The sequence below is a fragment of the Mixophyes fleayi genome, chromosome 3 (assembly GCF_038048845.1).
Source record: "Mixophyes fleayi isolate aMixFle1 chromosome 3, aMixFle1.hap1, whole genome shotgun sequence".
In the NCBI taxonomy this organism is placed as follows: Eukaryota; Metazoa; Chordata; class Amphibia; order Anura; family Limnodynastidae; genus Mixophyes; species Mixophyes fleayi.
In genome coordinates this window covers 126,141,218-126,154,390 of record NC_134404.1, presented here as the reverse complement: position 1 = coordinate 126,154,390, position 13,173 = coordinate 126,141,218, and the positions used below count along the sequence as shown (strand labels likewise).

General features: G+C 37.1%; 1 protein-coding gene and 1 long non-coding RNA gene across 8 annotated transcripts in view; both read left to right on the top strand.

Moving 5' to 3' along the window:
- The window catches only part of LOC142142770 (uncharacterized), a 508,920-nt gene that overhangs the window by 320,699 nt on the left and 175,048 nt on the right, over positions 1–13,173 (top strand). The gene's annotated exons all lie outside the window — the stretch shown is intronic.
- Positions 1–13,173, top strand: part of LPP (LIM domain containing preferred translocation partner in lipoma) — a 251,578-nt gene that overhangs the window by 233,463 nt on the left and 4,942 nt on the right. For all 7 annotated transcript variants that reach the window (XM_075202315.1, XM_075202312.1, XM_075202314.1 and 4 more), the window contains 2 exons: positions 3,554–3,732; positions 12,966–13,086. In XM_075202315.1, coding sequence (XP_075058416.1) covers positions 3,554–3,732; positions 12,966–13,086 — 300 coding nt within the window. The remainder of the gene's footprint in view (positions 1–3,553; positions 3,733–12,965; positions 13,087–13,173) is intronic.

The following is a 13,173-nucleotide window of genomic DNA, read 5'->3' as shown; positions in this document are numbered from 1 at the left end:
GCAGACCTGCTGATGTTCTGTAGAGGATGTTACTAATTGACAACATAACTAACACTGGCCCTTTTGCTTGTACCACACATTCATAATGTGTTACGAAATTGTAGTGTGCTGTGATATACTTTACAGTAGACAGTACATTATGTACATTCTAAATATAAGATATTGGAAATTGCTGATGGGTTTCATAGCCTAAAAATTCCAGAGAGCTCTCAAACATATACATAACCAGATACAGTGCTTCCTTTTTATACCACCTTTCAGTTGGTTCACTAATTTCTATTTTTACAGCCTCATCTTGATTGACCAATTAGGCCTTAAATTAAATAATTTGAAGGTTCATTCCAGATTAGAATAATTACCAACCCTTCTAACCTCCTAGCATGTTGTGCCTACTCTGAACAAATATGGGCTCCTATAAGCAGCTGACTGAGGACTTGAAAATGGATAAGTTACTGTTAGAAAGCTTGGAATTTCCAAAAAAACATCAATACGAAAATGGAAGTTAAGGAGAACTGTTGAAGTAAAGGCATGATCTGGAAGATCCAGAAAAATGTCTGTTATATTTGCTTGTAGGCTGGCAGCTATGCAATTAATATCACTGTTAAAGAGCTGCAGAAAGGTTTAGCTTGCATCGGAGAAGTGGTCCACAATACAGCATTGCAATTTTAAAAAAAAAAATGATCTACGTGGAAGAGTTGTCAGAACAAAACGTTTGGTACAACCTAATCACAAAAGTCAACTTCTGAAGCATAGAAGAGAATACTTAGATAAGCCAGAAAGCAGCTGTGGGCTGTATTGATAAACAAATATGGAATGTTTTGGCCACAGCCATAAAATTTTAAATTTTATAAATACATTTTAAGAAAAGCAGGCTAATTGTTTTAAGAAAGCTACACCTTGCAAACCACTAGGGATGGGGATTAATCTATTATGCTTTAGAATTGTGTTGCAGACAGTGGCACACGAAATATAATGTGTAGAAGGAAGAATGGATTCAACTAAATACCAACAAATCCAAGAAGCTAATGGCAGCCAGTGAATAAATTGAAGCTGAAACTAGGTATATTCTGCAAGATAACAATCCAAAATATATCTCATTATTGAAAATATACAGGCAAATCTCAAACATGTGAAAAGACCTGAATATTTCTGAGCTAGAAGAGCTCTGTAAGAAATAGTGGGAAAGAACCACTAAAGCAGAAATAGAAAGACTAGCTATAAGAGATATGCTAGGGATGTGTGATATCTGTCAAAGGATAAGTTACTTTGTAACATTTACACACACACATTGTTTATATGTCACCATATTATGCAGCACTGTCCAGAGATTATTGAATCGTTCACACTATTAGCCCCTGCCCAATTGGAGCGCCCTGACAGCCAATTAACCTACAGTTGTATTTTTGGACTATGGGAGGAGGCTGGAATGCACACAGATAACCTGCGCAAGCACGGGGATGACATGCAATCTCAACACAGATAGTCCGTGGTCAGAATCAAACCCATGGCTGGTGAACATGTTCACAAAATAAGAAGTTGTGTTATTCCGTTTTGTCAAATTTACGTGGATGCACTAAATGATGATAAGGGTTTCATAGCTATCTTTCACAACTGATTACACATTAGATTTGTTTCACATGTGAAACATCAATTGATCTATATCTGGAAAAATAAAGTTATTTACTCAGGTATTTAAAGGTTTTCCAAGAAACTAGCAGTTTCACACTAAAGTACTTTTAGTATCTGTCATGAACAGAAGAACTTTATAACATTTTCTTCAAGCAGGGAAATCAGTAGTCAGTGGGAGCTGTGGAGATGAATGGATGGTTAGTTAAAGGATATTATGATAACATTGTAAATTTTGTTTTAAGTACACTGTGTGCTCGCATGAAACCAAAAAGGGTGTTGTGTATTTCAATACAAGACAGAGGTGTCCTCAGTGCACAAAAGGAGTGCCACTGGGGTTATCTGTCAGTCTGATGCCTGACTGCATGTGTGATCCTCACAGCTGGGAGGCAGCTCACATTCTGCTTGGTGTATTCCCATGGTAGAGAGATTGGGCTATCAGTACAATTTCATGAGTGACTGCGAGGGGCTTTAGGTGACATAGGTACTAGTATCAGAATGGTGCAGTTTCCTTCACTAAAATGGTTTATTTACATTGCCAATATCGTCTCACATTCTTTGGTAAAAGTCACAGACTTTTTGCACAGTACACATTTTGTTGCACATACATGCAAAAATAAAACATTTATTTATGTCCCCAGTAACACAGCTACAAGACCAGTATTTGTATGCCATACTAATAAAAGTAAACTTTTGTTGTTGTTGGCAAAGGAACAGCTCTGAAGTTAGGAACACTGACCATATAATGAAAACAATGAGAAAACTGTATTGTAAGCTCGATAGAACAGGAAACTCTGAAAATGTGTATAGAGGGCTGTGTAAAATTCTATGCACTGTTTTAATGGATTGAGTTTCTGAAGCTGCGGCAGTCCTATAGAATCACAGGTCTGCATAGAGTTGCTGGGATTAGATCATTTCTAGCAAAAATCCTTTAGCACTGTCTTTTATAAAACCAGGCCTGCAGCTTTAAATACATTTTTTTTTTAAAAAAAAAATTCTTTATAAAATATGTGCTATCTAGCCCACCCACTTCCCTGATAGTTTACCTTACTCTGAAACTGTTTTTCCCAGTGCTTCTCCATTTCTGTAGTATAGCACTCTCAATTTATTTACCACTTTAAAATGGCTGCTGAGATGGATGTGAGCAAGAGAACCAATAACTGCAATCTCTGACCCTGTGGTTTTTAGTAGTCCAAGCAGTCACATGCCCCTTCACAGTATCACACACACAGCATGTGAGATGAACAAAAAAGCCCCAGGAACAATGGCTGAATGGAGCAGCCCCAAGCTCTATATATGTATATATCTTATTTTTAATTTTAGAAAATAAGTGTTCAATGTCAACCAATGCTTTTATTGCTCATATACTCTCTGAAGCCTATGCCAGCGCTGCTGTAATATTTACAGGCAAAATAAAATGTGGTGTGGTAAATTTTTATGTTAATAGGAGAAAGTCGCCATGGTTTACGGTCTATCCTGTAAGGTTATCGTTTGATTTCATGTTATCAGCGGATTTCTATGCTACTTCTCTCAAAGCACATTATCATCACAAGTGGTGATCACATAAGAAAAGAACCTAAAATAAATACAACTCTGCCATCATCTATGTGCATCTCCTTTATCCTATTTATAGTGGCCGATAGATTAATTGATGAATGTGACGTGACATTGTATAACCTTTGGAGCTCTAGTCATTGAAGAAATACTCTGAGGGTTCTGGAAACTGTAGTCCAGTAAAGATATGGAGTGTCATATTGTCCATCTTTATTCTGTGTTATCAGAAATAGGAAATATTAATAAATAATTCTGCTAATAGCTGGTTACATTTATTTACAGCAGAATGATATGGGTGCAGTACAGTACAATGCATTATTTTGTGTACATGTCAGCCAGTTTTGTTAAGATTTGTGGTGTTTCCCTTCTACAGCACACTCTGGAGCAGTGCAATGTCTGTGCCAAGCCAATCATGGAGAGGATCCTCAGAGCTACTGGGAAAGCCTATCACCCTCAGTGCTTCATCTGTGTAGTATGCTTCCGCAGTCTGGATGGAATTCCTTTCACCGTGGATGCATCCGGCCACATTCACTGCATTGAGGATTTCCACAAGTATGTTTTTAAATTTCATAATAGTACATCTGTCTCATTAAAAATACATTTATAAGCGTTCTCTAATATTTTATGGGGAAAGTCGTACACAAGTTAGTTACAGCAAAGTGGTCTGTTCCTATTAAAAACGAATAAATCGTAAAATAGTTACTAGGGAATCATTAAGAAAGTTGCACTCCCAAGGAAATCCTTGGACAGCTGCCATTTATAAGGAGAATTAAGTTGGTTCACAGAGTGTGACAGATGCCCACGTAACAATGATTTATTTACATGTTTGTAGTCCTGTAGAATAATCACACCATAATGGTGGCAAACACTGTTTTTCTATCACTGTGACAAGTAGTAATAGAAAATTCAGTTCTATTACCATACGTTACCATTAAAATTTTATAATTTATTATTAATAAATCGGCTGCCTTGGCCATTCTAGCCCGGAGCGGTAAGACTTAACTTATTTCTTCACCGGACCAGTCTTAAGGGATATGCACGTGCATGACCTGGCTAGCCGGTTCACGCGTGCACAGTGGGACTGAAAGCACAGACTAACAATTTCAGTTCTGCTTAGTATACAAAGATAAATAAAAACGTAAAAATTGATTTTTTTTAAAAAATATTGCCTATTGAAAAAATCCTTTATTCTAAAATCATTAATCTTTACTGCCACAATCCTTGTTAAATAGGCAAAGCATGGGAAAGATATCTACAGTGAGATCCGGTGAATAATGACGCCCTGTGACAGCTGTTTTCGCCCTATGATAAATAAACCCTTAGATGTGAAACATCTATATTTTAGCACATCAGATTTTGTACCATCAGTCTCAGAATTATGTTGCCCATCTACTTGGCTTTTTATGTGCTTCCTTAATCACAAACTGCAACGTGGCATAAACTCCACCTTCTATAAAAGACATGTTTTCTACCAGTAACTAGAGCATCATGGATCCGCAGAAGTACAGATACATATGAAATAATATGTTCAATTAAGAAAGATATTGAATAACAAACTGTGTCCCCTGAAATTCTGGCAACCTGGGCCCAGGTCTTTTTTGACATGTCCAGAAATGTAGACCTGTATATTGATACAATTGTAAAAACTAATGTGGACACATAAAATACTAAATAGTTAGTGCGAAGTCCATTTTAGCTGTATCCTCTTCATGTTATTACAATGTTATATCAGGGAGACCTGTATAGTGTTCTTGTGTATATACAATTAAATTAAAGAGATACAGAAAACTAGAATTTTTAGCACAGGATTCCTGAGGCTGTTATTGCACATTACACAACTCAGTTACTACAGGAAATCAATACTGACATCTGTATGTTTATATCTTGTTGGTTTGTCTTCGCATTCAAGAGAAAATTTAATTAGCAGGCTATGATAGAAATGGCTTAAGACTGCTCCTGAAACTATCATCCCGAACTGACATCACAGACATGAAAAAGCTCTTTTACACAAACCAGACTTCTCTATCATATTTGTGATGCAATGACCAGGATGAATCCTAATGAGCAAGATTGCACAGAATGGCTACTTTACACCTGTGAGGTTACAGTTGTGCCAAAGTAGTAGATGATTCCTGCACATCATATTGGAAGAACTGCTGCAATTTTGTCAAACTGTAAAATTTGCAAAAAATAATCAGTGTTACTCTGTAATGACACACTTTGTCATCAACACTGTGCCTGTAAAATTACAGGAGCAGCATGTCAACCTGCAGCCACGGGGAGAAAGAGAACATGAACAACTTATTTAGTAAAGTATACACAATTTGGTTATTTTATTTATTTTAGTCAGCCTCTGGTATTAACATGTTACAGTATTTATAATTTGCTACAGTATATAATTATACTATATATTAGCCATAATAAAATCTGCATACCAACTGTATCCAACAAAATAAAGTGCAATCAATGTCTGAAACTTTTGTACTTTAGTGTAAGTGGGTTTTAAACATTGTAATTTTTTTTACACTTTTTTGTTAAGTATTCAGTGCAGCGTTTATACAGTTATGTTACACTGCAGTTCTGTGGGGAAAGCGGTGTGGTTATTGTAAACTTCTTACTGTTGGGTGGAGTACTTCCTTGATGCGCTACTCTGGACAATATGCAAATGTTTAATTGCATGTTTCGCTGATACCCTAAACACCATGGTTATCACTGTCTCATTTTGTGGTGTTTGGTCATACATTATACCCACTGTGATCCTTTAATATTTCCTAGTGATAACCTATAGTGCTTTATTTTGGCTTGCTGTCCTACTACATGATTCCCAACTGTTTTTTTTTATTTCTCATTTGATGCAGCCCAGTTTATTTTGATATACCAGTCTAAGGTAAACCATTATATCCTATTGTGATATGTTCCTTTATAAGCAACACTGTAATGCCATAAGGTGCTGCTCTGTGAAACCTTATGCTGGTCTGTCATACACCGTTAAACTCTATACAGCACTATGATGCCAAATACACCTATGTAAAATGTGAACAAAATTCATACACACAGCCAGTTTCTATTTTACACCCGACTTCTTGCCAGGAAGCTTATTGAAGGACTGCAGGGAGCCTTTTATTGCCTAAAAATGTTTGCATTTGATGTATGTAGTTTGGGAACTATTGTGCTTACATTTGCAAGTATTATTAGAGATGCCTTAATATTAGTATTTCATGTTTCCTGGCCCTTTAAAAACCTGGTTTGCTTTACTTTATAAACTTCCTTTTACGATGCGCTGTCTGCTGTGATAAAACATGCACCTTTTTAGAAAACAATTAGCAAGACCAGCTTTGCCGCTTTTATTTTTTGTGCACACATAAGTTTGGTTTCTAGGGTAAGTGAACAACATCTTTATTTGTGGCCAGGGAAATGAAAACTTTTCTCCCTAATCCCTTAATCCCTGGGTGGTGTGTTTAAATCCTGGGTAGCACGATAAGAATTTCCTAAGTCTGACTTTCTCTCTTGATCTCTCTTTTTATTTAAATGTCCTGAAGCTCTGAAATCTCAAGGGATGTGTTATTTTATGTGCTGTTGCCAATTGAATGTACATATATTTTCTTTATGGTTCACCAAATCACATGTGCTGTATAAAGAGGAATTAGTTCAATATAAACGGACAGGCATACCATTTATATAAACAGACATCCTTAGAAAAAATAATATGGGTAATGCTATACACTGGGCAGATTGTTGCTATTCCAGAAGTTTAATTAGTGGCCTTCAAGTGGTCCCGGTATAAGGTTATGTAGAATTTGCTCAGATGAGTATATAGTCGTGGCCAAACGTTTTGAGAATGACAAAAATATTGGTTTTCGCAAAGTTTGTTGCATTAGTGTTTTTAGATCTTTTTTGTCAGATGTTGTTGTTGGTCTGGCGAGTTTCCCAGCCAACATTTCGATGTTTGGATTCCTGAGCTACTTATGACTTTTGCCACTTTTGCCTACTCCCTTGGCTGAGAAGCAACACCACACATGAATGGTCTCAGGATGCCTTACGGTTGGCATGATACAGGACTGATGGTAGCGCTCACCTTTCCTTCTCCGGACAAGTCTTTTTCCAGATGCCCCAAACAATCTGAAAGGGGATTCATCAGAGAAAATGACTTTACCCCATTCCTCAGCAGTCCAATTCCTGTACCTTTTGTAGAATATCTGTCTGTCCCTGATATTTTCCCTGGAGAGAAGTGGCTTCTTTGCTGGCCTTCTTTACACCAGGCCATCCTCCAAAAGTCTTCGCCTCACTGTGAGTGCATCTGCACTCACACCTGCCTGCTGTCATTCCTGAGCAAGCTCTGCACTGGTGGTGCCCCAATCCCACAGCTGAATCAACTTTAGGAGAGTGTCCTGACGCTTGCTTGGATGTTCTTGGGTGCTCAGAAGCCGCCTTCACAACTATTGAAGCTCTCTCCTTGAAGTTCTTGATGATCTGATAAATGGTTGATTTAGGTGCAATCCTACTAGCAGCAATATCCTTGCCTGTGAAGCCCTATTTGTGCAAAGCAATGGTGACTACACGTGTTTTCTTGCAGATCAGCTGGTCCTTTTGTGGCAGAGCTGAAATGCAGTGGAAATGTTGTTGTTTTTGGGATAATGTTCATTCTCATGGCAAAGAGGGACATTCTGGAGAATATGCAAATTGCCATTATAAAAATTGAGGCAGCAGACTTTGTGAAAAATTATAATAATGTGTCATTATTAAAACTTTTGGCCATGACTGTATGTTTGAACATAGGAGCAGAGAGATGTGAAATAGTTTCTTTGTGGCTATTGTGAACCTCTTATTATATACACATAACAATGGGTAGGGCCAAAGGAAGGGATAGGAGGAAATGTGTCAAAAAGAAGCCTTTCTAGGAAGAGAGAGAACAGTAGAATGAAAAAGGATTTGATTAAATTATAGCAGCCGACTTTTTGACTCCCCCCTCCACGAGAGGGGGTAGGGGTGACTATGCGATTTGTGTTATCATGGCCTCGAACCTGCTGCTGAATGCAGCGTTAGGTGGTGCCATATTGACGGGAGTCGCAGAGAATTTCATCACCATGACCGCCCAATCCTGACATTCGGGAGAGTTGTCTTCTCTCCCCATTTTTGCTTAAATCTATTTTTTTGTGGTTGATTTCTTATCTGTTTGTATATATGCTTCTATACACATGTGTATTTACATGTACACATAAACAAGCACATATTTTGTGTATGAATTATTTATATCCTTTTACATGGGGTAAGCATGTTGACACATTTGATTTATTAATGTTTTGTTGTAATTAGACAATAATTGAAAGGTAACTGTCATAATTTTGTATGAAATGAGTAGGTTTTTAAATTTTTTTGGACAGTAATTTTAAGCTGTTGTATATATGTGTGTGTGTGTGTGTGTGTATGTATATATATATATATATATATATATATATATATATATATATATATATATATATATATATATTATATACGACACAAAAAGAGAAGTGCCAGACATAGTGTGATACCATCAAAATAAGAGTCACATCCAGACACTCTAGGGTTGAGAAAATAAGATGATTCTTTTGTCAGAGGTTAATTCCCTCAGTATTTCAACACCTGATTTCAAAGAGCTCCACCTCTTTAACAAGAGGTTAACGCTTAGACTCCAAATACATAGATAAAATAAGTATAGTGCGTGCGTGCGTGATAGAGACAACCAATTTAGAAGATAATACAATGATTAGCCTCTCAAAGGTACATTTCCCCAGAATTTGAATAGCTTCTTATACATAAACTACACAGCTAGACTCAATATAAATAGAGTCAATAGTATGTGCATAAAAGACAGGCTTATTATAGGATATAATCCAATTTAATTACAGCCTAAATCCATAAAAAGCAATAAAATGCCCGTACATCGGGTACAATAAAAACAGGCTTATCTGTATAGAAAGCGCTTGCAGGGGTCCCCTCAGAAAACTCTCTGGAGCTGGCACACGGGAACCTCCTCGCCTTCGCTTCCACCAAAGTACGGGACCTCCTTCAGAACCTCCTTGACGCGTTTCGTCTCAAACGAGACTTTATCAAAAGGATATATGTTCATAGGTGGACAGTTCATCCTTTTATAGTCCACATTAGCACTCGTATCCAATCTGTGGCCGTCTCACCGGAAATCACATGTCAAAGAGTATGGGCAAGAGCTCCGTTTCCGTACTTCCGCCCACAACAACTATCCGCATCACTTCCTGTTTACGGAAGACGACATCACCTCCGCTCTAGGCTCCGGGACAAAGACCAGACAAAGAGCCCAGCAGGAATACATTGTGATACAAAACACTAATACATACGCACTACAATAACAATACATAAAAAACCACTAAACATACGGTCAGCAGTATATTTGTACATCTCCGCCCAAAGATAGAGGAGTGCGTTAACTGGGCGAACCAAAAACCAATAGAAAAGTATATAAATAAAAAACCCTTTATGCATATATAGAAAAAATACAAAAACCCAATCAAGGCCAATAAGCCACATGGCTGCTAAATATGTAATAAAGCCCAATACGAGCTAGGGAAACTAGCGGAGCTATACAATATATCCTACTTCCCCAATAACAGAACTTTCCAATAATCACCCGAGGTAAGTATCTTAACAGTATAAACATTAATCGAATAATTTCCGTAGTTAATACCGCTATACATGACGATAGTAGAAAATCCCCAGATGAAGAGTAAGGGCATAGTAGATGACCCAATCAGATAAATACAACATGGGGTCTAACAGCAAGACCTAGACAATTATAGTTCACATATTTAATCCAAACATCCTGAAATGCATATAAATGACCTCACATAAGGTACAGAGATGTAGAACATAAGAGAGGGAGACAAAAAAGAATAATTAATACATTAATTAAGACCATATCCAAATCATAATCTCTTTTGTCCCTTGAGAATTTACTCTCTTTTCTTTCAACAACTTCTACTTCCATTCTATCTCATTTTCTCTGAAGTACAGTTTCATTAACTTTAAAGTCATCCTTACTTTTTAATTCCTCTGCCATTTGTTCCCTTTCTTTTAGCCCTTTATTAATTCCTTCAAGGGTTTTTTGTTTCTCAGAGATAATCAGCCTCATTAAATTAAAGGAGCATTCACTCAATATTTTTTCCCATTCTATCAAGAATTTTGAATTTTCTGTTCCAAATGTAGATGAGGTGGAACTAGAGAGAGGGGAGACCTTTCTGTCTAATTTTAGTAATGGTTTTGGGAAATGCACAAGATGTAATGTCTGTAAATGGGTTGACCCTTGTAATAGAGTCTTTTTTGACTCCACTAACATCAAGGAGTATAAGATCAAAGGGAAAATTAATTGCCTAACCACTTCGGTGAGTTATATAATAGAATGCCCATGTAAGCTAAAATATATTGGTAAAACCAAGAGGATGCTAAAAATTCGGATACAGGAGCATGTGAGGGCAATTAAGAGTAAACTGGATACACATATAGTCTCTAAGCACTTTGCACTTTTTCATAATGGTGATCCCTGTTGTATGAGATTTAAAGCTATAGAACACGTGGTGTTAGGATCTAGGGGAGGAGATCTTGCCAGGAAGCTGGCTTGTAGAGAAATGTACTGGATCTTTAAATTAGGTACACTTGCACCTTTGGGTCTCAATGAGGCTTTTGAAATAGCCCCTTTTATATAAATGTATTAATTATTCTTTTTTTGTCTCCCTCTCTTATGTTCTACATCTCTGTACCTTATGTGAGGTCATTTATATGCATTTCAGGATGTTTGGATTAAATATGTGAACTATAATTGTCTAGGTCTTGCTGTTAGACCCCATGTTGTATTTATCTGATTGGGTCATCTACTATGCCCTTACTCTTCATCTGGGGATTTTCTACTATCGTCATGTATAGCGGTATTAACTACGGAAATTATTCGATTAATGTTTATACTGTTAAGATACTTACCTCGGGTGATTATTGGAAAGTTCTGTTATTGGGGAAGTAGGATATATTGTATAGCTCCGCTAGTTTCCCTAGCTCGTATTGGGCTTTATTACATATTTAGCAGCCATGTGGCTTATTGGCCTTGATTGGGTTTTTGTATTTTTTCTATATATGCATAAAGGGTTTTTTATTTATATACTTATCTATTGGTTTTTGGTTCGCCCAGTTAACGTACTCCTCTATCTTTGGGCGGAGATGTACAAATATACTGCTGACCGTATGTTTAGTGGTTTTTATGTATTGTTGTAGTGCGTATGTATTAGTGTTTTGTATCACAATGTATTCCTGCTGGGCTCTTTGTCTGGTCTTTGTCCCGGAGCCTAGAGCGGAGGTGATGTCGTCTTCCCTAAACAGGAAGTGATGCGGATAGTTGTTGTGGGCGGAAGTACGGAAACTGAGCTCTTGCCCATACTCTTTGACATGTGATTTCCAGTGAGACGGCCACAGATTGGATACGAGTGCTAATGTGGACTATAAAAGGATGAACTGTCCACCTATGAACATATATCCTTTTGATAAAGTCTCGTTTGAGACAAAACGCCTGAAGGAGGTCCTGTACTTTGGTGGAAGCGAAGGCGAGGAGGTTCCCGTGTGCCAGCTCCAGAGAGTTTTCTGAGGGGACCCCTGCAAGCGCTTTCTATACAGATAAGCCTGTTTTTATTGTACCCGATGTACGGGCATTTTATTGCTTTTTATGGATTTAGGCTGTAATTAAATTGGATTATAGCCTATAATAAGCCTGTCTTTTATGCACATACTATTGACTCTATTTATATTGAGTCTAGCTGTGTAGTTTATGTATAAGAAGCTATTCAAATTCTGGGGAAATGTACCCTTGAGAGGCTAATCATTGTATTATCTTCTAAATTGGTTGTCTCTATCACGCACGCACGCACTATACTTATTTTATCTATGTATTTGGAGTCTAAGCGTTAACCTCTTGTTAAAGAGGTGGAGCTCTTTGAAATCAGGTGTTGAAATACTGAGGGAATTAACCTCTGACAAACGAATCATCTTATTTTCTCAACCCTAGAGTGTCTGGATGTGACTCTTATTTTGATGGTATCACACTATGTCTGGCACTTCTCTTTTTGTGTCGTCTCTATCTAGGTGTTACATCTGCAATTTGATGTTGTAGTGGAGCTGCCTACTGTAGCTGATATATTAATTACTAATCACGTTGTTACGTGGTATTTCTGATTGTTCACCAAGTGCCTGTTTGTCTTTTCACTTTTTTATATATATATATATATATATATATATATATATATATATATATATATATATATATATATATATATATATATATATATATATATATTTCAATAGGTTAATGGTTCTTGCCTCTGAGGACGTGCAGGCATTAAACTAGTTAGGCCTACAGCTGACATGCTAACCCATTTTATTTGTATTTGTACTTTTTCTTACCAACACAAAGATACTGTTTCATCATAAGAAGACTAACAGCGCCTTCTTTTTATCTCGTAAAGGTGATCGCTTTCCTGTCACATATCACAAGCTTTCCCCATACTATATTCTATTTATGTATATCTTTATCACATTGAAATAGGAACGAATGAACCAAGATGAAGGGTAGATACTTTTGATTTGTGGAGTCATTTATACTTGGATGGTCTCCTTTTACCATTCATGTCCTAAGAACTCTCTGTCAAGATATGGACTAAGGATGTTGTATGTGTATCTGGACTGTGCTTTACATGTTAGTAATACGTCATTTATTATTTTCTCTGTCATTTTAGGAAGTTTGCTCCAAGGTGCTCCGTGTGTAAGGAACCAATAATGCCTGCTCCTGGCCAGGAGGAGACTGTTCGGATTGTAGCTTTGGACCGTGATTTCCATGTGCAGTGTTACCGCTGTGAGGTATGTTCTCCCTGGTTGGAGCATGCTTTTTATTCATATACTCCACACTTCCCTGTCAGAGAATTAGCAGTACAATTGAACTTTGTT